This window comes from Porites lutea, chromosome 11 (assembly GCF_958299795.1).
Source record: "Porites lutea chromosome 11, jaPorLute2.1, whole genome shotgun sequence".
Taxonomy (NCBI): domain Eukaryota; kingdom Metazoa; phylum Cnidaria; class Anthozoa; order Scleractinia; family Poritidae; genus Porites; species Porites lutea.
Window position 1 is genome coordinate 9701211 of NC_133211.1, and position 25911 is coordinate 9727121.

Below are 25911 nucleotides of genomic sequence, written 5' to 3' on the forward strand. Positions count from 1 at the left end.
TAGCCTAATCGATTTTGAGACGCAAATTTCCCTCCAAGTATAAGCCTAGCCGATTTTGAAACGCAATCTTCCCTCCATATATAAGCCCCTCCGAATATAAGCCCCTCCCAAAATAAGCCCCTCAAAAAGGGCCTTTGAAAAAAATAAGCCCCGGGACTTATTTTGGGAATTTTACGGTATCATTCTCGTATTACGTAAACCAGCAGCATATCTGCTTCTGTCTCAGAAAGTCATTCCGGTGTCATGTAAAGAGCCCCTAACATTCGCACCCCACACGGGTAACTTCATAAATTGGCACTAAGTCACGACATTTCATCAGTTAGTGATCATTTGCTTTATTTTGATGACCATGTTATTTAATAGACCATTTTACAGACGTGGACTTAGTACCCTATACTAGCCTTCCAGTGGATGTGAGGCTGTGGTTGACCTTGTTTTGATACAAACCTCCTTTGCTTTGTCATGGAAATTGTCCTTGAAAAACACTAGTTAGCATAAGGGCAACTTGATTTTCATAATAAAGCTAGCCTGCGTAGCAAGCGTTTCCTCGCGAGGTTCGTCTAGAAAGCTGGGACAAGAGCAAAAAAAATTTCGCGCAATAACTCGATTGGAAACGCTTGCTACGCAGGCTATAATAAAGCAGGAAGGTTTGTATTAAAACAAAGTCAACTGGAACCTCGCTTCCATCCATAACTGTAAATTGGCCTACAGACCAGTGATAAGACGACATTGATGCTATTCACTGTTTGAAAATGCTGACAAAACAGTTATAATCCAATGGCTTTAATGTGTAAAAGGAAAAAAAGTTTCCACCTATCTATAAGAATCTTCAAATCATTTAAAAATCGTATCACTGATCATGAGGTCAATAAAAGGAGAAATCAGCCGAGATCATTTATAATCGAAAAACAAGGACTAATACCAGTAGAAATTTTGCAAGTCAGCGAACTTGAAATAATTCTCAAAATACTTTCACCACTGAAATCCTTAACAATTTTTAATACAAATAATCGGTCGAAAAATACAATTTTGCAAGCTAACCAGCTAACGCTTAAGAGTTGCTTAGAACTTTAAGTTAATTTCAAACTGAACTGATATGCAACATTAGCAAGTTGAACCTATTTTTTATCACTTTTCGTTTCCTTTGCAAGTACACTTATAAATTCTGCGTTTTCTCTTCCAGGGCTTTGATTCGCTTTTCCTGTTCGTCCACTTGCAATTTTAGCTTCTTCACCAATTCCTCTAGATCCTATAGAAATATGGAAAAAATAAAGAAAAATGACTGCATCAGAAACCCTCTTAGTACAGTTGAGCCTCCGTGTGGTAAGCGACCACCTATCCAAGCACCAAAAATTTCCCAGTCGAGGCCTTACAGATGGAACTTCTCGTAAATGACCAGCTTCTCTAAGCGACCGCGACCACTTTTCGGGACTGACGGTCTAATAATTTCCCAACCGCTTTCAACCTCTTGCAAGCGACCATTATACTTGACGAGTGGTCTCAACTCCATGATCAGTGTAGGTTCTTTAGTGCTATAATAAGGGCTACGAGTCCTCAGCTTCTACGTTCGCAAGATTTAGATCAACTTTCTTGGCTTAGAAGAAGTAAAAAAAAGCAGTACCGTTTAGTTTATTGGCTTAGTTACCCTGTAATCAGAATGATTTGCTTGACTACAGGTCGAGTGCGGTTCTATAATCAAAGGTGATAATATGCAAATTCCCTTCAGGTTGGCGGCAAATCTTTGAAAGCTTCAAAGAGTGAAATTTCGTAAGACAGAAATTTCTTACGATTGCGTTGTCAGTGAAGGATATTGAACAAGAACTAAAAAGTCCTCCGAGCGAACACTCTCCCGTAAGCGAGCATTAAGTCTTCGCATTTTAGTTGGTCGCTTACGGGAGGTTCGACTGTACAATGAACACTCTCAAAACAGACACTGCCCTGAAACTAGCCTGTATAACTAAGTAACGGTAAGTTATCGACCAAGCGTGAAGTCAAGTAGACTTCAAAACAGTCGATTTCGGTTTTTTGCTCAAAATCGGTTTTGCAAGGCGTGAAGCGCCGGCTTGATATTCCCTCCCTCACTGTTTTCACCCTCATTCCAGACCTTTCCTTTGAAAACTCGCGCGCGCGTTCTTAACCTACAAAAAAATACGTGCTGATTTGCAGTCTAGAAGTCATAATGACCATATATTAGAGAGATTAAGATTCACGTTTACGCCAAACGGCAGACGTGAATTTGTACCACGTGACCAAGCTTTCCCCTTATTTTCCGTTTATTCTTTATTGCTTCTACACAAAAATAAGAAGTTTTATGCCAGTTTTAACCATAGGAATCGTTCGGGGCTGTTTTTATCTCCTTATTTTCTATTCTGAGAGATTCTCAACTTTAGTCTGACGTTTGCCGTTTGCGGTAAACTTGAATCTTTATCTCTTTATTGGCCATGTTCTTTCTTTGCGTTTCAGGGACAGAGACAAGGTTGGGGTCCATAAAAACGGGATATTATATGGCCTTGACACAATCTTTTCTTGCCATACAAAACAGGCAGTCCCACTGAATCGTGTCCGTCTTATAGAGAGTAAACTCTGTATGAAAATATATCAATTTCAAGCTTTGGAATAAAGCCAGAAATGACTCTGCGAAACCACTACACCAATATCACAGGATCAGGGTTTGGGCTCCGTGGAAGCCTAATTTTTCACGCTTTTCACAAGTGCTTAAGTTGGGTATATAGACTACAAGAGCCTCTTGTCCATTGAAAACAGATAAGAGATCGGTATTAATCCCTGGATGGGAATTTAGTCCATTATAGGGTTTCCTCCCTGCACTGAGTGTGTCACCAGTTTTCATTATACATCTGAGAAGAGGAGACAATAATAAGCAAAGTTTCTTGTCTAAAAGAAGAATGCAATGGCAAAGACATGGCCAAACTCATCCCTTGGGACAAAAGTCCACGCTTTGCATCTGCTATTAGTACCACAGACTACAGTGAAATTCAACACAGCGAGATGAGAAAGGACATTCACCCCAACTAACATCTAGCCCCATTTCCCTCACTCAGGGCACAAGGTACACTGCACCACCAAAGCCGTCTCATTGCCTTTCAAACAACAGAGTAGTTCTGTCCTTTTTGAATTGACAAGGATGGGCAGAGGAGAAAGAGTCAAAGAATAACAACCGTCCTAGGCTAATGGTACGGACCTTACGTTAGGGTGGACGGTAAGGTGGAGGACGGCAACCGGAAATAAACGTTGCCTGCATATATCTCAGCCGTCCAGCCTACGTCGACTGGACGTCGCGACAGTGAGAAAGCTTAGTGCGGCGGTGTCTTGAGAACGTGAGTTTTCTCTTCGTGTTTTTGTCTTCAAAATAACTTTATTTTAACAGAATACCGCTTTAATCTGTTTCTGTAATGTTTAGTTTACTTCAAATGGTAAACCTTTCTCAATTACTTATTGTAACACTATTTTATGGTGGAACTTGTCAAAATGGTACAACTGCGGGATCAGAATTCTCAGCGATAAAATTATCACATTTAATATTCTCGCATCATGTGAACATCTTCTTCTACCCTTTTCTTTATTCTGCTTAAGTTATAGGCCAAAATGAAATTACGTGTTCATAGGTTCATTCATTCGACAAAATAAACCCCTTGATAAATCAGGATGAAGGAACTCGTCTTGTTTATAGCGCGCATTGTCCATCGTGTTAATTTGTTCTTATTTTAAGAATGTGGAGTGGACTAAAGTTCACGATATTCAGCTTGCTAAAGAAATTCTTGTAATTGAACCCTACCGCTTCAAGCCCAGAACTGTGCAAGCTCGATTACCAGCCGTTGTTAGCCTAAGAACTGTGGAGCGTGGGAAAATGTGCCAATAGGTAGATAGCAAATAGGCTCAATGAAGCGACGGACATTCTCTTTCGAGTAACAAAGCGCTTAACTAGATTTCATTGTACAAGAGAACGAATTCCTCATCTGATATGACACCATCATATAAAAGTAGACCAAAATCTCTCGTATCTCTTTCAGGGAACTCATTCTCTCGAACCTTCAATAAAGTTGGAAAAACGTCTTCGACCGTCACCTCTACGGAAACTTTAAGTTTGTTTCTGTCGCCAAGTCAACGTCGTCCCTCCCTCCCCAAGCCGCTGGGGCCAAAGTCACCGCCCTCTATGTCGCCGTCCACCTTAACTTAGGGTCGGTGATGTTCTCATCTGAGCCAGGACAAGGCCTTAATAACAGCCATCACTTACCTCTTCATCAGCAGCCTGTGCTGTTTTCTTTGGTGCTTTTTTGCCAAGTGCCCCAAGTCCCTTTTTCACCTTCTTTGCAGTCTTAGCTCCTCCAGAACCTTCCGGTCTAAGTGAGATCAGTTTGGGATCTGCATCTTTTCCCTCAAGCCACTCATCAGCAGTGAGGGAAGGTTCATCTCCTTTTGCATCAGGAAAGAGATCTTCTTGGAAAAGTTCAGACTGTAAAAGAGAACAATAACTGTGCTCACACTACGGACTTTTACCTAGCTTAAACCGATTTACCTAGGTCAAATTCATCAAAAATCTCCCGAGGTAAATTCAGCTCGGGTTTTGTTTTACCTACGCAAAAAATTCTGGGAAGGTCACACTACTGATAGACTACGAGTAGTCCCCATTTTTCCACAGGGATAGCACAGCGAGCGAAACGCGAGCGCGCGTGAAAATCACCCCACGCGAAAAATCTCCCCACCGCGTCTCGCCTTTCTCGCGTGGGGTGATTTTTACGAGCGCTCGCGTTTCGCTCGCTGTTCTATCCCTGAGGAACAATCGGGACTACTCGTAGTCTACACTACTGATATCGGCTCTTACGGTTTTCACGCACAGTTGAACTTTTTGGAGCGTAAATTCGAGGAGGCAAGATGCGCAGGGATCTAGCCGATCAAAGAGACGTATTTTTCTTTTATCTCGCTGTTATTTCTTGAGCTATGTCCAGTTCTGTCATCAAGACCTTCGCCGATGAACGTCTATTGACTAGCAACCTCGGTACTTCTTTTCTCCTAAGCTATAGCTTGGGGGAAGCGGTCAAGGGAAAGTCTACTGTTCTCGAGACATATCCAAGCCTTTAACGATAAAATTTCCCCGAGGTAAGTTACCTAGGGAAAAATCGGTCACATCAAGTTTCCCTTAGCCTGCGTGGCAGGAGTTAAAAGGGGAAGGGGGAATTAAGGCGAGCGACAGCAACAACTTGAATAGATTTATACTGGATTTTATGTCACTCGGCACGCGTCGTTACAACTTTCAAGGAAGATTCCTTCAATGGACGCGCGCGTTTGAACTTTTTTTATAGTACCTTCACTTTAGATTTCTTGCTTTAGGAAAACAAAAGAAAACCATTGCGATAAATACGACTAGAATACGTGTATCGTGGCCAAACTTATTTGACAGCTAGTCATTCACAGTTGCGTTATTTTTGTTATTTTTTTAATTAGTAGGCTAGATGGCGAAAACAATGGCTTGCTTGCAGGCGTTCCCCTCCTCCCTCCTCCCTCGCGCGGTCTCGCGCCCTAATTCCCTTCCCAGGCTAAGTTTCCCTACGCAAACTGTCAACAAGTCGAGTTTACCTAGGGTAAAAAGTCTGTGTGTGATCACAGCTAATATGGGAGGCCTTGACAATCAGATCTGTATGTAAAAGGCGACAATGCAGGTAAAAGATAACTGAACCAAAACGTTTAACTGCAGAATACACTGCGTCTTTTCACGATTATTATACACGATCAAGAAATGACATTCGCAAATCCATTACCACAAGACGCCAGGGTCAGTAGTCGTCAGTTACTTTTCGTCGAAATATTTGGAACCGCTAAGACACTTATATGTTCTCAATCAAATATATCTATAAGTAAAAATTTATTTTCTATTTTATTTTCATTTCGTTTTTTAATTTTTTCATAGTCTTACATTTTTTTTAAACTAGTTTTTAGTCTTTACAGAGTTTTCTTTTGAGGACCTAACTATCAACCACTTTTCCTCATTAAAGATTGCTTTATTTCTTAAAATACTCCTCATAGCTGACTATGCGGTACGCAGAAACTAATTAAGTGAGAAATAAATTCAAAACGGCCTCCTGCGTTACATAATGGTTATGTGTGCTACGTACACAGAAACTAATTGACCCCTCCGCACACTAAACTTGACCTCTCATAAGTTCTTAAAAATGAGTGAAGCGAGAATCAATGCATGAGGTCGCGCAGCGACCGAGCGAGCGACGATAACTAACCAGGAAAAAAAAGGACTTTTAGAAAGTCTATCCGCACACCACATAGCCAGTTTCTGAGATGGCTTTCCACCTTGGCTTTATCTCTTTCCCCATTATTTCCTACTGTTGGCCCTTTCCCACAAACTTCTTGAGGTACTGGGAGACACCTACTTCTAGTTATCGTGAATGATCAAATGGATCTTTATACGTTTCTGCGAAACTGCGTACCTACCCCTCCCCTAAGCCAACATTTTGCCCTAAGTGAGAAGCAAGTGTTAATGTTGGCTTAGGGGAGGGCACTCAACTTGGGTCACACTGCTCTGATACCTGTCTTTCTCTCTTCCAATGTTATTTTGTAATGGTTTTTCGGTGGATTTGACATTGGATAAAGTGGACGTTTTCAGTTCGAATCTGCATTTTTAAGTCTCGCACAGATAATCCACATGCGAAGGACCGTTTTCGTCCACGTGAATCTCATTTGCTAGCCTGGGGCCAATATTACAAAAGTGATCGTTAAAGGAATCGGATAATTCAAGTGGATCATGAATGGAATTGCCATTATTGAGTTTAATTTCTTTCACAAAGGAACTCTTCGATTTTCTGGATGTAAGTTCGTTTATGATTCGCCGAGAGTTACGCAGGTCTCCTCGATTCTCTTTAAACGCATTGTCAAAATAAACCTTTTTAGGAAACTTAACTTCACTATTTGTAGAATTACGCATTTCTTGAATTTACGCCAGTCATCAACATTTCCCGAACGAATCGCTTTTACCTTGAAAATGCCTCTTTCGTGTACGCGTTTTTTTAACTGAGGGGTAATCCATGGTGAATTACTCGAGTGAACACGTTTGGTAGTATAGTCGGTCAAATGTTTTATCTTTTCTTTGCTAGTATCACAAGGAAGAGCACTATATGATAAGCTATGTTTTCTTTTGCTGTATTTGAAAGAAGGTGGAATTATAATTATAAAGGTGAGAGTTTAAGTCCTGAATAGGACTGAAGTTGACATACCATACCAACATTTCAGCAACCTGTACGGAAGTCATCTTGGATGTCAAGAGCATAAATTGGTTAATCTTTTTCTGACATGACTTCTGGGCACCCATGAATTAAAATGATTATTATTATTTAAATTACAAGTAAAAATACCTTTCTTGGGACTGTAAAGCTGATTGGTTCACAGTATCCTTTAGCTACAAGTTTAAAACACTTTGCTACTTCATTGATAGTGACATCGCAGCCACGTTTTGGCATGAAGCACACTCCTCGCTGGGGTACGCTGGCACTGTAGTTCGTTAGCCAATGGCAATGTGGAGATTCTGACACTAATTCATAATATCTGATGATACTGTCACCCTGTTAAGAAAAGCAACCAATAATTTCAGTCTTGAAGACATGTCATTGCTATGACAGTTAAACAACACTGGTACTAAGTCAAAATATGTCCACAAATTTGTCTTCACTTAATGGCTTAAACCTCTTGGCTAAAGAACTCTGGAAACTGGTTAATAATAATGTTTGACTTCACATCAAGGATTTATATAAATGCTGATTGGCTATCTAGAGCTTGCAACCCATGCATAAGTTGAGGGATACAATGGGACACCTCTATTGAAGGGACACCTTCAATCTTTGATCCCGGAAAATGTTCCCATAATCTTCGTATCTGTTACCTCTATTGAAGGGACACCTCTATTCCGGGGAAGGGTCACTTTCACTGGGTCCCAAGAGCCAGGTTTAACCTCCTAAGTCCATTCAAGGGACACTTTAGCACTGAAAACATGACTTAACAGTGGCGTATCCAGGGGAGGGGCCCAGGGGGCCGGGGCCCCACCCTTTATTTTTAGACCAAAGTGAGGCCCGAAGAGGTGAAAATTTTTTTTTGAGACCAGGCCATCACCTTATCCAAAGGTCTGGATCCGCCGCTGCTGAACACAAAAATAATTTTAAGCATTCACAAAACACAATGGCAACAGCTTTCAAAACATGAACTACCTCTTAAAGCAGTGTACTGCACTCGTGGGAATTCAACACACAACATCGCTGAGATATGTCAATCATGATTTTTTACACATTATCTAGCTGCTTGAAATAATGACTGTAGCAGATTCCAAGGCAAAATGAAATAAAACTTTAATATTTGTTGGTTAATAATTATTAACAAACCCCAGCCCAACCTCTATTCAGGGGACACTTATCTTGGTCCCGAAATCAGCCCCTGAATGGAGGTTCCACTGAACTTTTTTTAAAAGAGTAATTTGCTGGCTGTGAAAGGTGGACTTGTGACACAAGTAAGTATGGTAAAACTATGAGACTTAGCTTCTCTCCTTCTTGGGGATTCTAATTTTAATGATTATTATAAACAATAATTAGTTTCTTTGAACACAACTTTACAATCAAGCTTTATTTTTTATTTTATTTTGTTAAGCTTCGCCAAAAATAAATAAATAATAATAATAAATAACATACATACACATGGCAGGGTCACCACAACAGATAAACCAATTACTGTGGGCCCGAATTGACAAAAAATCAAAAATAAAAGCAACATTAGGATGGGAAAAAGAAAGGCTAGATGGAAAAGGCTAAAAGCAGCAGGTGACGTGGTTAATTAAAGTGCGAGCATAATTACATTTTAGGCAAATTGTTTTCCATGTTCTGGGGTCCTCTACAGTACAGCAAGTCTATAGGGTGGAGGCATAGTAATCCCTAAGAAGTCTCTTAAACTGGGCTAAGCTTAACTTATTTGATCTTAACTCTGGCCTAGGATGTTACTCTCTTACCCTTTTATTAAGTTTATTCACATTGCAAATAGTTTCGGAAAAGCCCGTTGGGGATGTTATTATTAAAGTTTTATTATTATTGTTATTCATTACTATTATTTTGGTCGAATTTTACTTTCTGACACTATAATACCACTTTGTTTACAACTAACAGTCTTGCACATCAGCTATTCTATATTAAATTAAATTTTGATTGGTTTTAAAAAAAACCCTGCATTGGAACTGATTTATAAGCTTTAGGGTTTCAGTTATGCTTCTAAGTTTGTAGAATTAGACTCTCCCCTTTTCCCCAAAGTTGGAATATACAGTCAAACCTCTCCACAATGGCCACTTTGGGGACAGAAAGAAGTGGACGTTGTGGAGAGGTGGCCATCATGGGGAGGTAGGAGTGATATATGACAATTTTTTTACAGAGTACAACATGTTTTTTTGTGCTAAGTTCATGCTTACTGTGTCCCATAATCATGGTAATCTAATCATATATAATGTATAAGAATAAAATACACAAAAAGCTTGAATTATGTCTTGAATCTAAATGTTAATGTGACAAAACAAGCAAGGTTCGCAACATTCGCTGCAAGTATTGCAGACAATTTTTGTTAACTGCAGCAGTATAAATGAAGCATAATCAAAATACGATTGCCGCGATTGATCATAAACATGCCAATTCATGACCTTTGTTGATTTTTTCATCAGTCGCTGAAAAAACTGGCCGTTGTCGAGAGGTTATTTTGGTAGTTGGGGATGTGGGTTAGTGGCCATTGCTGTTGTTGAGAGGTTTAAATAAGAGTGTCCACCAGGACAAAACAAAGTGGCCATCGTAAAGAGGTGGCCATTGGTGCAGGTTAACAATGGTAAAGTACCACAGAGTGCAGAGAAAGTCAGTTTTACAGCTTGCCCTTCCAGCAAGCTGTGACTAACATTCACTAGCCCAAGAGTCATTCTAACTAGCCCAACAAAATTCAACTTGCCTGCTCGCAAAATCAACTAGCCCCATTCTATCGGACACAACTTTCTCTGCACGCTGAACCAGCTATAATTCCAGTACAAGAATAAAATTAATGTAGTCAACAGTGATATGAATGAAACTTGCCTTGCCAGCTAAGTAAATCATCTTTGTGTCAGGGTCATAATGAATGAAAAGGACAGCATTAGACTGATCAATTTCCTCCAAGGCCAACCGCTCCAGAGTATCCTGAAAAAAAAAAACGGTTTTTCATCACTCATTGACTGGTTTTGACAAAATTGTTTTACAACTAAGCATGCACTACCCTGAGTAACAAAAAATCATTCCTTTGTCTTTTGTGGTTTGTGAATGCCACAGTGCATTCTTTAATACAATGCACAGCAATTTTGTCAAGAAGCCTGGTACGGTCCTCAGATGCACTTGTCAGCTGGGTTTTCTATCAAAAAGGTTTGCCTGCATCTACCAGAACTGAAAATATTGCCAAAATACAAAAATAAAGAAGTGAATCATTCCAAAAGGTGTACGTGGCTACACGGGACACTTTTACTGCAGTAAATGATGCTTTTTACTGCCGGAAATTGGTGTGGTGAGTGTGATCAGCCTTTCGTGAGATAAAGTTACCACTGGAAATATCCATGGATATGTCAAAAAGAAGAAAGAAACCACCCATGACATTTAACATGGCAAATAGTTGAGGTGTTTCAATACCAAAGAAAAGAGAGCCAATAAGGATTCTTCATTAGACACAGACGCTGTTTCAGAAGAGATCAATGTTGACATGGCAGATTGTTAAGATGAAAGTAACCGGGAAATCTTACCGCAAAATTTCAGCTAGTTTGTTTTGTTAGATGCACAAATGATATTTCAAATATGTTCTATTACATGACAATTATTATTCGCTGATGTGAAGGTGGCTAGTGGTGGTTATTTAAGGTGCAATAAAGCAGTGAGGTAAGTATCCATCATATACTAAAACAGTGAGATAATTCAGCCTAAAAATTGAGATTTTTAACTCATTTATTGCTGCCAATGGTTACTTTGAAAATACTGTGGCACACAAATGACCGAACAGCCGTCACATTTTCTTGCCAACAAATAAACTTTTGAAGGCATTTGTTTAGCTCTTGCTCTTCCAAAGAAATTGTGAATTCTCTCTGTATTTGAAACCATTCTGTTTAAAACACTTTGTTCTAAGCTTATTTATGAACAAATTATCTAAATAAAGCAAGACTACTAGCATACTGGCAAACAGTGCAAGATTTAAATCGCAATTGTAAACAAAAACTTTTTCATCCATAAATTCAGGTTAAACAGACCAAAATTTACTTGTAAAACTGCTAAACCAAATTTAGTCACCAACTTCGCATTGTCAAGAACAGCTCAAGGCTGCTGCCTCAAAAAATTTTTCTGGAGCCCTCCGGGCTCCTAGAATAAAAAGTTAGGAGCCCAAGCCGCATTCCTAGGAGCCCAATTAAAAAAGATCAGTAACTTTATAAACCCTTTGGTGACGGCCAGCGAGTAGCGAAAAAACCGCATTTTTCACCAATAATTTATTCCTCTCCTTTGGACTAGTTTTCGGTTAATTAGCATAAGTGGCTAAAAATAGGTTTTGCAAGAAAAAAGGCATATTTTTCGACTAATCTGACACAATTACCATGCTTTTTTGTTTTTCATGCAAACGCCAAAATTTGGATCTTTTTTTGCAAATCTATTTCTATCTTTCTCTCTTACTCTCTTTTTTCCTTTGCCTTTCTTGTTTATTAGCAGCTTTGTTGCCCACTTTATCGTTCCTCTTTTGCATGGAATTGTAGCTGGCTAACTTTCTAGGAAAGGGGCAAATTTAATCTTCAAAGAGTAATATGAAAACAGCGAAACTGGCTGTGGATTTTCCCCCAAAATGTTACCTTTTTTGTGAGTGTAACTCACAGGAACTGACAGGATTGGTCAGAATATCTAAAACGAGGTATTGCTGGAAACATCTATCTTTGGAGCAGGTAATGTTTATCAATTTATACCCTGCGAGCAGAGGCCCTTCAATCTTCCTGGATAAGTCGGGAAGTCTTAAGGAGCATTGCGTGACAAGAAAAAAACCCGAACAATACTCCAACCTCGAACGAATCAAGTTTCAAGAAACCAGCATTTTTTATACTCACTACTTGAAAGGATTTCGAGAAATGATTTATTTGTCCAGAAACATAAGGGACTTATCAGAATTAGCAGGAGGGAGGGGGGGTGGAAACAGAGGGAGGGTCACAACTTTTTGAGACTCAGAAAAGGGAGGGGTCATGAAAAATGGGCCGTTAAAAGGGGGAGGGTCTTGCAAATATATGCCCATGATCATGTAGAGGCTCAGCCACAGAAGAAAAAGGAAGTTCTTTATTTGGTAAAAAAAACCCTGTGAGAAATAGGAGAGTCAAGTGATCAGCTGTCAGAATCAGAGTCGGACTCTTAATGCTGTCACCTAAAATGTATGTATATAGCATTACAAAGAACAGATTAGAAATATATTTTGAGTTTTCATAATACTGACTCACCCTAGTGTATTGCAAGAAGTAGATTTTATCATTTTTATCATTTTATACAAGAGGGGGAGGGTCATGATATTTTAGGCTAAGCTCAAGGGGAGGGTTAGCAAATTTCACTCCCATTGCAGGGATGGGTCACCTCATTTCCGAACCCAAATTTCAAATTCCCACCCCCCCTCCCCCCCCTCTACTAATTTCTTACAAGTCCCTAACAGCAACCATTTGCACACACAGTGAACGCACCAACCAACAGCACCTACGTGTTCCTGCAGCAGCGACCTAACGTTTCTAACGCTGAAGGAAAAGTCATGATTTTATTATTGGAGGTTTTTCTAAGACTATTAAATTCATTCAACGCCATTTTCAGATGAGAAACTTCAACTGCTCTGCAGCGGTAGTCACAGAAGCAAATTTCAAGACATAGTGCTGTTTGTTTACCTTTTATTGGCAGAAATTTTTTTTTTTGCCTGTGGCCGATGATCAAATGTTTTCTGTTATCATTTCAAAAGAGGAGAATGAGCAGGGAATTTTGTTGTTTGTTCACTGGAAGTTAGTCTGAGAATCATAAGTTTAAGGCACCCGTTTCGGGCTCCTTGTTTGAAATTTTGGTCGCCTGAGGGTAAACAGTAGGAGCCTCAGGCTCCTGGGCCCCCGTTAGGCAGCAGCCTTGCAGCTACTTCATTTATTTGTGAAATTTCTTTGTTTTTTGCTGTAACAAACTGTGAAGCCATTTTGCTCATAACTTATGTGAGTTTGACATTGCTTGGAGGTAAATAGCACTGGATATTGTGAGTTTGAGTAGCCAATCAGAGCATGCGAAACATACTTTCCACTGTTTTAATATATACTGAAGGCAGATATTCAAAATGAAATACGGCAAGATTAAAAAAATCATTACTATATACCTTTGCTAAACAGCAAAATATAATTGGGGGTGTTGTCCTAGATAAGATTTGTATTTTGGGATTTTTTTGTCCTTAACAGCGTCAGGCTTTCAAAGTTTCAGCAGCTCAACTCTACCCAAGTATTGGTCGAGTACCCCCTGGGCTGTAAAGGCACCTAAAATATGCAAATTTTTTTATAGGCCACCGTACTAGTTTTCGTACTAAACATCTTTTTTGAGAAATGAGTATTAGAAACAGGGTTCAAAATTTACCTTTATGTCCAGTTACCCCTGGGGCAACCACAAGACTTGGTTTGGTTGCCCATGGAATATTTTGGCTGTCCAAGTCAACCTCTTAATAGCCCAGTTCAATCCACGAAAGTAAAACACTGAGGTAGCTCAATTTATTTACAGTTTTATTAGTTTTTCACAATAAAATGCACCTCACTTGTTTCATGTTTTTTATCCCATCAAGGCGAAAACTGTTGCTACCTGTTTGGCTTCAAAATATAGATTTATCTTTCGAAAACCATCTGTGATAACTACAAAACAAAGCGTTTTCCTTTGGAACAATTGCAGCCACGATCGGGAATTCCTCGCTTAGAAGTGTTATGCAAAAAGCAGGTGTGCGACAGAGACTTCCTCACATGCACCCCATTCTTTCTTACACCCATTACTATGAAATCCTCCACGACTATTTAAACGTCTGATAAAAAAACCCTTTTTTTGAGCTTTCTAATTCTAATTGTATTTTACAAGTACACAAAGAATCAACAGGCTATGGCAGGCAGGGAAAAAAACATGGCAGTAATGCAGAGCACATCTCACTGCAGTCAGCATCATGGACTACATTTACATACATAAACTGCTAGTTAAGGCACCAAAGGCTCATTCAGGCCAAACGTTGAGTTCGGAGTATATTTTTTCCGTGTCTGTTTTGCATTCAACTAACTTTTAGGTATCATGAACCCTTCCAAGGAAAAAAGCTGCAAAATTTATTTCTCTTTAGGGCTTAATGCTTCAGCAGATTGGGTTGTCTGAGGGGCAACCACTCAGCACAAATTGGTTACCCCATTGATAATTTTTGGTTGTCCAGTTCGACAACCGGACTACTATTAATTTTAAACCCTGAGAAGCTCTTTTGGGAGACCTGCACTGTTGCCATGATCAACTCTCTCAATCTTAGAAAAGGTATTCATATATTATTACATGGTTCATACAACTTCAGACAAACAAATTTCAAGGACACTTCAAGGACTATACAAGGTCAAATTACAGTTTTCAAGGACTAAGATTTATTCAATAAATCAGCTTTTTTAACCCCCTTTTGAACAACTTATTGGCTAAAACACTTAGAGTGATTTTAATTAACCCATGAAATAGGTAGTAGAATACAATACTATGCACTAATTGCTGTTGATGTTATTGACTAGTTGTTGTTATCTGTTTCACGGGTTAAGTAAAATCACACTTATGGAATCATACACTATGGTTTCTTTTACAGCCATGATTGATCACAATAATTTTTTACTACTTTCTACAACAACACTTTGCAAAATGGCAACAGTCTGTCACTGTGTATAACTGGCAGTTGCATATCTGATGAGGTACAGATAAAACATTTAAAATAAAGAAACAGAAATAAAATATTGTTCATCAAAAACGTTTTTACATTAGCTGTCAGTTTTAAAGGTTCCTACACCAACGATGAGCCAAATTTGCCTCAGCCAAATAATCTAGTTTCAAAGAAAATTGTGTTGGGTAAAAAAGGTAGTGAATTTCAAGGACTTTTCAAGACCTAATCAAGAAATCAAGGACCCTAACCGAATTCAAGGCCACTACTAAAATTCAAGACCTTTTCAAGATTGTATGAACCATGATTTATATCACCAGCACAAATTTATGACCCTTCATCATTTAATGTTGACAAATTTCAGAAAAATCAAACTTACTGCTTTCCAAACTGCATACTGCCTAGCACTCATCCTTGAAAAGCCACAGGTGAACAGATAACCAAGATTTCCACAAAATGCCACCCTCTGTGGTTTTGCCCCTTCATGGCCACTGCCCTCCTGCAAAGCATACGAAAAGCATGCTTAAGACCCTTCATGTTGATGTTAAAAAATAATCCACTCTGATCTAAACATAGCCTGCGAAAACATCCGTTTCTCCTCACTCTTCACCGCTGGGGACTTTTCGTGTGGACAAACATCTGCGACTCAACGACAGAAATTCCATACTGGTGAGGTAAAATCTGTCCAGAATTCGGTCAGAAGTGTTGATTGGTCGATTGAGTAGTTACATTGTTTTAGCTACTGTTTACGAATGACAGACAAGAAACAAAAGGCCAAAAAGGTTAAAATCGCTAACAAAACAGTCAATATTTATTTTGCTGGCAGGTGAACACAACACTTTGCCAAAATCGACCAGAAGACACGTAAAATTGGACAAATTTATATTTGGAACCACAAAGCTGCCGGATTTATTATGTAAACATTGATTTGCGTCATCAGTATGGAATTTCTGTCGCTGAGTCACAGACTTTTCTCTGCGCGAAACGTCCCCAGTGGCGAAGAGCGAGGAAAAACAGATGTTTTTGCAGGCTAATCTAAACACCATTGACTAGGTGTTGGGTGAGGGATTTTAGCATGGATATTAATCACAACAGCCTGCTTCACCTTCGCAAATTCGCATCCAGACCTCTGTCTTATGTTTTTTGATGTCACTATTCCGCTTAAGATATGCATGAAAAAGTAACACAACTAAATAGCGCACGCAGGCAAATAAGACAAATACCACAAGATGGCGTAATAAGGGGGGGACACAGCCCTGTGGCAGGTTCTAGCGACTTCAGGTTACGCGCACAGCAAAAACACAAGCCTCACTTATCGCTCCACTACCATGGGATAGGACAAGAGTATTGGCAGAGCCTTTCTTATCTCCCCAGCACCGCGCGGGCTGGATCGGACAAGACTAAGGCAAATGAATAAGATGGCAAGACACAAGCAATGCCAAAAGCTTGGGGGAAGTTGCAAGGCAGACTTAACCGCACCACAAGGAGTGACCCCCCAAACTTTATTGATACCTAACACAACAAAACTCCTCCAGGGGAGGGAGGGTGGGTAACAAAATTACTGTAACTGTTTGCTTTCGTGCAAGCTAAACGAATAATGACCAGGTCTACAATAGCAGAAGTTTATAGCTAGACAGTGTCTCAAATCTCGACCAATGAATACAGTTGTACCATAAGCTGCCTAGTCTTATCATGATTAAAGTCTAGCCATGAATAGGGCCTTAAAAACAGGGACCAATCGGCACGATGCTAAGAAAAATATGATGACAAACATACGACAAATTAGTCAGGTTCCAACCACGAACAGCTTTTGTTTGTATCTTAAAATTAGCGTGCTTTCATTCATAAATAAGGCTTTAAAGATCGAACAGAGCATATATTGGGGCAGGCTACCTTAGCCTACCCCCCCCCCTGGGGCTTCATGTTCCATTAACTGCATTTACCATCTGGTAAATGTCTTATAATATGCTGAAGCAGTTGGAAATTCCTAAATACAGAGGTGGACGTAAAAGGATGATAGCCACACTACAGTACATATGTCCCTGAGAACTGTAGAAAGAATTTCTAATCTTTGAAAAACTGAAGCTAAAGCTATGAGGGCATACAATCAGAAGAGATCTTAAGCAATAATGACGGCAACAGCAACAAGAATGGCAAAAATAAATAGGCTTAGATTGGCAAAACAACAACTTTGCATGTGCATCACGCTTTTTTGTGCACTGCTGATGTTGCATGACTACAGCATGAAACTTTATTTACCGGATTCATGGGGGAAGTGAACACAAGATAAAAATTTTCCTTCTTTTTTTTGAACTGAGATGCAGTCCTTTAATTAGAATCCATTACCAGAACATTCGCTGTTATTTGAATAACATAGAAAAGTACATTGTGAGAGTTCAAGCATTCTCAAATGGACATTGCAATAATGAAAGCTGCACTTGACCATTCTGAGCATTGTTAGGTACGTTATACGGAATGATTCGCAACGACAAGTTTTAGCATAACACAGCCTTGCAATGTTGCAACAATGTTGCAACACTGTGTTGTGGAAAAAATCCTCATTGTGAATCGTCTCGTGTAACATGACCTTTAGAAGAGTTCTACTACAATATTTATTGTAACCATGCATAATTTATCACACGATAGACCTTTCTCATCGCACAGCCTGCCCTGAAAATGCTGCATTATTCCTGATTTTTTATTGCTTGCTATCAGAAGGCCTGTCTTTCTTTCTTTTCTTTATTCATCATTCCCTTTTTATTTTAGTGCAGTGAGGGACAGGACTCGCCCTTGCTTGGAAATTTAGGAGCTAAGTTCTCTGAAACGTCATTTCCTCATTTTAAGACCTATTTTTACGCAAATCGGCCGTTGTTATCTTTGGACAACAATTTAAAACGTTTGGTTTCAATATCTTTACTGTCTTCAATGTTCTCTTTCCAAAATGAGTAGCTCATAAAAAGAAAAGCTGTGTATACTTTAGTACTTTTCCATATATTCACTCTTTTCCTTGTGTCAGAATCGGATCGGATCACAACCTGTGAATTTTTTAAAACAGTTTACTTAATTTTAGTAAACCTTCAAGTGGTTACAGGCGGTGTTGAGAAGCGTTGCTTCAAGGAATAAATTTTACTGGTTACCGCTTGATAAGGTGAACACTGCAGGGTGACATGTCACATTTGACAGGTTTGCATGTCCAGCAGCGACTTAGCACAAGCAAAACACTCTAATCAATTCACTCTCACCTTAATGACTGTTCCCTTTCGTGCATCAATAACTCGAATCTTCTTGTCTTTGCACGTTGTTGCAATGAGGCTTCCATTGGTATTCCAGTCAATACTGTAAATAAGATCTGGGTGACAGTCAATTTCAACGACAGCCTCTCCAGTCTCCAAATTCCAGATGACAATTGAAGGGTCATAACTTGCACTAAGAAGAATGTTGGCTGCTGTAGGGTGCCATAGAATCTGATGAACTTTTCGCTGGTGAAGCCCTTCTAGAGTTAGCAAGGGCTCAGTCAGGATTGTCTTGCCCAGCCCTTCATCTGGAATCTGCCAAATCTTAACAGTGGTGTCTTCAGAGCAAGAAGCTATCATATTGTCATCAAAAGGATTCCAGGCCACGTCCAAGACATCTTGTTTGTGACCACCAACGCGTCCATGCTCAGGATCAAGCCTGCCTACCTACAGTAAATAAAGAGGGTTTAGAATGATGTGAAACTGTATTTTCTTGAATAAGTGCCAATGCTCTTATAGGTGCCCTCACCCACATAACCACCAACGCCGGCCCCTAGGCCATAATAGGGAGCTTAAGCAATGATGAGGGCGACCGCAATAAGAACGGCAAGAAAAGCAATTGGTTTAGAATGGCAAAATAACAACTTTGACAAGCCATCATTGCTTTTTTGTACATTACTTAGCCGTCATTGCACAACTACAACGTGAAAAGTGGCCTCAAGCAAAAATATAGGGCTTAAGATACGGATGATTTTAAAAAAATGTAGGGCCAATATAGGGAAAAATGGTAAGGTAAAACAGAAAATATCTAGTGCCTGTTTTGCAACTTTGCAGAAAGCCACACACAAAAGCATAAAACAATAAAGGAACATAATAAATTCTAGTCCAACATGCATGGTGAACACTTATACAGAATAAGGTCACCAACTTTGAGCAAGCAAAAAAGTGAACAAGTTCAAGTTCAAGTTGATTAAACACTTAGGATACATATAAACATTTACCCTAGTTGACTGCAAAATAGCCTAGCTAATCGAGGCGGGAATGAAAAGTAAAAAATTGCAATAACAGGGTACTTGAAATATAACAATAAAGAAAACAGATACACGAACATCAACATATTGAATTAACAAGACCGTGAGTACATATATTTCAGGTAAATAAAACACTGTATGAATGAAATTAAACCGAAAATTTAATATTTACTAAATATGTCAACTAAAGAACGCACACCAGCATAAGTATCCAGTGTTCTCCCTAGGATTTTGGGAAGGCCAGGGGGTAAACGGTGTTTAGACGAAGCCTGCTTTGGACTTGGGCACTTACTTTAAGTTTTTTAAAAAAAAGAACTCAAGTTGCTTTGACAAGCTTTTCGTTTTTGTTACACGTATCTTGGGTTGACTGCGAGCACAAGGATTCCTTTAGTACTCCATGTACATAAGCTCCTTGAATGTCCCTTGTGTTTTTCAAGATGGGTGCCATTCAAAGAAATGAATGCATCATAGGTTTGAACACATTCATTCTTCTACTCAATAACTTGCAAGAATACACAGAAATAAATACACCAGACAATGTTTCATCAACTTTATTGAGTGATTTTGCCTTTGAAATACCTTGCTTTAGATGTCAACATAAGTTTCCATTCAGTTAATCTTAAGTATTAAAGCCAAGTGGCAACAATTTTCCACTGAATTAAGCCAGGCGGTCTGCCTAGCCTTAAATACCTAGGCAGAACACTGGTATCCTGGTATACTGGTAGAGCACGATCACTGTCGGGAATACTTACACACACACACCCTAAAGAAGTACAGTGAAAATACTGTTATTGTGTTTTGCAACTGTTAGAATTTTTTCTAGGTGCAACAGTGAAAGTGGTGGGTCTGCACAGCTTTATCCTCCTGTTTAAACACCTAAGCTGGTCTGTGTTAAACGTATTGATTTCTGGTGGTTTTTGTCTCTGATAGAATTTGACCCCTTTTGAAGCGTTAACCTTGATATTGCAACTCAATAACCTTTTAATAAAGGTTTTAGTTTCTTTAGTTTGCTCCAAAATGCTTGTTTTGTCTGTGAATGCAAAGACTCTCTACTATACTTTGTATGCCCTGGGCCCAGAGTTTTAGAGATGCTTGCAGGATGTAAAATTCTCATGGATCTCCATTTAAAGGAAGGAATTATAGCATAAACTGAAGCTACATCAACTAAACAACTATGGAGAATTATACTTAACGACTGATACCTTCCACTTCTTTGTAGATAATGCTCGAGTCTTTGGAGTCAAGCACAACATTATGTAATTCCTTCTTTGGTAATTACTTTTGAATTTTTTATAGCTTAACAGCTTGCAACTGTTCAGTTAATCACATCTGCCACTTTCTGATCAGGCAAGACCATTGTTTCGGTTTTGTATGTGAACCTCATCAGTTGCATTGTTGGCTTTGTGTTTAGTTACTATTAAAGGAGCAACATTAGTCTTGTGGTGGGAATGGTACAGTCATTCTGTCTGACTGAGGTTTGACCTTGTACATTATTAGAGATACCCCATCACAAATCTGAAATTCTCATTTTCCTTATTGACTACTTAAAAAGTAACCAATTATTGAGTGTGGATTTCAATCCTCTTCTGTTTGAAAAACAAGCACACACAAAGTTGCTGCATACTCCTTCTAAAATCTGGACAATATATGGATAATGATCTCCGCTCACAGCAGCATCAAATTAAGTATTTAAATGAACTAATAATGAAATTATTACCAGTTTGGTCTTGGATGGTGCAAAAAATGCATTGTTTTTGTCACATTCACAGGAAAAAATAACAGATTCCCATTATTGGATATTTTAGGGTATTTAAAGAATGCCCATAAAAATCCCAAATTTGGTAAAGTGAGACAGGTCCCAACCAGGGAATTCCCAACCAAGTTCCCTGGTTGGGACTTGTCTCAGTCTTCCAAATTTGGGATTTTGGGGGTATTCTTTAAATACCCTAAAATATCCAAAAATGGGAATCTGTTATTTTTTCCTGTGATTCCACCAACAGAAGTTCATGGATTTTAGTATATTTTTATTTTCTGTGGAATTATAGGACATTATTTTACAAACAAAAAGGAAAACATAGGGAGAGTTTTAAATTAACTATAGGAAATATAGGGACACTTGAAGCCCTGGAACACAATCTTTGATACAGTCCTTTAGAATTTAACTCCAAAGAAATTTTTCAACATTTGACGAATTAAACGAGATGGAATGAGTGCTATGAATTTTGAGGCAGCGCAAATTCACTCTTTAAGTGATGTTTTCGTAGCCGTTGTCCTTGCTTAAGCTCTCTAATATCAAACAAGTGCTCCTTGTTGAATAAGCCCATTCTCTCCCTCACTTTCTTAAGAAGTAGGGATACAAGGGGAATGTTAAGATCTGCATATCACTGACAAGAATGATTTGAGAGAATGAATCGATATTTTTTAAACATGCACACCAATGCATTTGTGTGTTAGGAATTAAATAGGACTAAAACTAATGTTTTAACAAAGAGGGGCCTATTAATATTAATTTCATGTTTCTGTTAAAGATGGAGCCAAAACAAATTTACCCCTTATTAAAAGGAAAATTTAATAAGCATCCCCCTTGAATAAACACCGTCCTTCCAATAAGCATCTCCCTTTTAGCCGTACCATTAGATAAACGGCCAGGTGCTTATCAATTCAAGGTAATACGGTATTCATCACATCCAGGGCTTCTGATATTACACGATTGATTAATTTCACAAATCTAGCCTTAAATCACATCTGATGGTACAATTTCAATGAAAATCTGGTAATTGGTAAAATATGGCTCTCTTTCTGACTTCCACTATAATTTAAACATTTTCCCAAGGTTAATGCTGTTTCAGGTTGATTTACAACTAAACAAGACTTAAAACACATCTGAAACCTTCGACTCTAGTTGTTTGTGATTGCTGGGTGGCCAAAAGAGCAGCCATTTCAATGATTATTTCAAAGACAAACAGTGTGGTCAGCATTACGTCATATTATGTAATATCACACCAAGTTTCCCTTTCCTTTCACTTCATTAGTTTTCTTTTGGACAAAATTTAGCTACTTTGTTCTAAAAAGGATGATTCATTGTTTTTTCCACCCAAAATTGTGTGTCAAACAACATTGAAGAGATTTCTCTTGTCTCAAACCTCATAAAACAAGGTAAAAAAAAAAACCAGAGGCTGTGAATGGAAACCAAATAGCAGGCAAGCACTATGTCAATGGGGCATAGGTGTTCTTAATTTTGTACATTTGTATAGCAGAATAGCTTATCAAATGCAACAAAAAAATATGAATTTTTAGGTTTTGAAACAAAGCCGCATCCAAAGGACAATATATAGCCACGCAAATCACATCTCCAATTGCCGCATTGCCAGTGTGGTTGTTCTGAGGATGTAGTGGTTATTACACTTGACTAGGTTCAAATCCCACTCAGGGCAGAATTTCCCTTTAAACATTGTTTTATTCTGTTCATGTGATTATTTGGGGCGTTATAGGATCCGTAGTTTTTACTTCTCGTATATACATCGTAGTGATTTAATACTTAATGGCCTGTATCCTTAACTGGATCCTCCTTTGTATGGCTGGCTAAGTTGACTTCGGTCCTTATCCTAGCAAATGGAGTTATGGGCTTCCACCATCTTAACACCTTAACATATAAATATATATCGATTGCTATTTCTTTCCCTCTGCCCTACCACCCCTCTGTCAGTGTACCTGAAATCCTATAGTAACATGTGCCCCAGACCTCTCCTTCGATTAATGTTGTGTGGAGAACATAACATCATGAAGAAAGAAACATAGAGGAAAATTAACTTGACTAGGGCATAAGCTACGCTGTGATAGTGAATTCAGTACTGGGTTTCCAAAATTGCTGCCCAATGCAACAAAGTTTATAAAATATTTCTTGTGAACATTTTTAGCCTGTTACAATGGTGGATCCACTCATTGGGTTGAAAACATAATTTCAGATCCTCCTCGGATGGTTTGTTGCTTGCAATACCAACTTATAGAGGTAGGGTAGATCATTCCAGGTCGCAGCTCCGGCACTTTTGAACGTATTACCACGTGAGATTCGTTCTATTACAGATCTAGGGATTTTTAAGTGCCATCTGAAAATGCACCTCTTTAGGAAGGCTTCCATGGCAAGGACCTTGAAACTGTTGATACTACTAAATATTTAGGGATTAACCTCTCGCATGATTTACACTGGAAGGATCATGTAAATAAAATTACCACCAAAGCAAACAAGACCCTGAACTTTCTACACTGCAATCTCCGCACTTATTCAGCCAAATCCAAAGAATGAGGATACAAAGCCCTAGTGAGACTGATTGTTGAATACAGTGCCACTGTCTGGGACCCTTACATAGCTAAGAACATACAACAGGTCAAAATGATTCAACGCCGAGCAGCTCCCTGGGTACTCGGGCGCCATGACAGATTAGACAGTGTCACCAATATGTTATCTTCTCTTAAATGGAGATCTCTGGACCTCAGGCGATCTGATGCACGTCTCTGTATGCTGCACAAACAGAGTAATGGATTAACCACTTATGAATGCGACACACTTCAGAGAGAACATAAGAGCACCATGGACACCAGGCTCTCGTCTCTCAGTCATTGATTTGAACAGCCACGTTGTACATGTGATTATTATAAGAACTCTTTTTACCCTACAACAATAATATTGCACAGTGGAACAATCTCCCACCAGAAATTATAGCCTCTACTTTGCCATGTTCATTTAGGCAATTCCTGTGTAATCTTACATATTGATTAGTAATTTTATGTTATTGTTGTATTCATTATAGTAATTTTTATTATTTAAAGCAGTCTGCAATACTCTGTCAAGAGTGAAGACTTAATCGGTAAATAAATAAAAGAAAAACAATCCCCCTACCCCAAAATCCCTACCACAGACCCCCACCTCTGATTCTTTTTGACAGTACCGTCATGCACTTGCTTACATAGTACACTCATGTGTCCATATTTGTCATCAGGTTACACCCTCCTTAGCAATTTCCTCCTTCTTTAGCTCATCAGCTTCAACACTGAAACAAGGATGTACTAGTGGCAAGACTAACTAACAAAAATAATGAACTTCTAGGTTGATGTGCACTTTAAAAAGTTCAGCTACAGGCTAATTGCGCCCTCGACACCAAACAATTTGGCAATTTTATTGAGGACTAAATTGAAACAAAAAGAAAGCTTACCTCGTCATGTTTTAAAACAAGAAATGCACCTCCACCAGCCGAAGCTATAATGATGGCAAGGAATTTAGGATTAACGGCGCAGTATGGAGACTCTACAGAATTCTTTGATACATTAAACCCCTCGTAGCAGCGGTCCTTCTTTGCTGCCGATCCAAAAACATGACGGAAATGAGATTTTCTGACAAAAGCGCACATGCCTGCTTTTGTTGGATGCTCCCTGGGAATATTTTCTTAAGGTTACTTGTTCTCTCTTCGTTATTTAAAAAGGAAAAAATCTGGAAAATACGTACAGAGCGACTTAGCCCGGCGTCGATGATCGTTGTGTGGTATTTCAGGGGCGGGGCGCAGGGGAGGCCTGGTGCCGTTCACATGATCAATTTCCGGGAATCGTCAAGTAAGAATACATGGAAAGTCCTCAATGATTCACTCCGGCCACCGATCTTCCGTGGGAAGGAAAGCCATGAACGTCGACTTTGCGGTAAGAGTAATAGCTAAATGACAACTCATATCAATTTCAGTTTGTTTTCTACCAGAAAATGTATGTTTTCTGTTCTAATTCGTACCAAAAGCAGTGGACGTGTGTACGGAACAGCTGGCAGTGATTGCTTCGTTTATTATAGCCTGTGCTACGTTTATTAAGTTTCAAATCTTCCCGCCGAGGGTTCGTTTCTCTAGATGCGGGTATAATTGACATTCTGGAAAATGGAATACTAGTAGCCCGGACTAGTAGTAATCGTATATGATAGGGTGCTTTTGAGGTTAAATCAAATGTGCACGGAAGTAACACAGAGTAAATTTTCGAAGATATCTCCAAAAGGGTAGGATATCTCAAACTCTAGGGAACCAAAAAGTAGTGGCTGGGCAAGAGGGAGTTCCGTTTTCTGATATGAAGAGATATCGATAACGGTCGAAATTGACATGCAAAGTTGTGTAAATTACACCAATAATGCAAAGTGTGTCACGCAAACATCAGAAAACATTTTGCACCGTCCTTTGTCAGTGCATAGAGCTAGCCTGCGTAGGAACGAGTTGGCTCTCGTTTCATTTCTCCCGCGGTCAAAACCGAAAGTCCACCAAACGGAAACGCTTGCTACACAGGCTATGCATAGAGCACAAATAATTAACAATTATTGGATGAGGTTGAGCAAAATATCGTGATTTGTCTGTGGGGAGCAGATCAATTATTTGCCAAAGCCGAAGGCTGAGGCAAATTATTGATCTGCGAGACACTGACAAATCACGATATTTTGCGATGACCGAGTTCAATAATAATATTGTTAGCCTGAGTATCAGGCCTTCCTAAGGGGCTTGGGAGAGGAGATTTTAGATGAGGGAGGGGGGAGAAGAGAGAAGAAGAAGAAGGGAGAAGAGCTCTCTCCCTTTTTCGCTTCCATCTTTCCTCTTTTTCCCCTAGAAACACCTGATACTCAGGCTAAATAATCATTCGATCACTGAATTTGTTTTTTTAATGAATATCCT

General features: G+C 39.1%; 1 protein-coding gene across 1 annotated transcript; it reads right to left on the bottom strand.

The window, feature by feature from the left end:
- Positions 1-310: 310 nt before the first annotated feature.
- On the bottom strand, positions 311-24657 carry LOC140951754 (coronin-1C-like). The gene is made up of 7 exons (XM_073401082.1): positions 24433-24657; positions 18201-18638; positions 15338-15457; positions 10104-10205; positions 7377-7583; positions 4253-4471; positions 311-1249 (listed from the first exon to the last, which is right to left on the bottom strand). Exons 1-7 carry the CDS (start codon positions 24625-24627, stop codon positions 1157-1159), a joined length of 1374 nt encoding a protein of 457 aa, XP_073257183.1. The 5' UTR covers positions 24628-24657; the 3' UTR covers positions 311-1156.
- Between the last annotated feature and the right edge of the window lie 1254 nt (positions 24658-25911).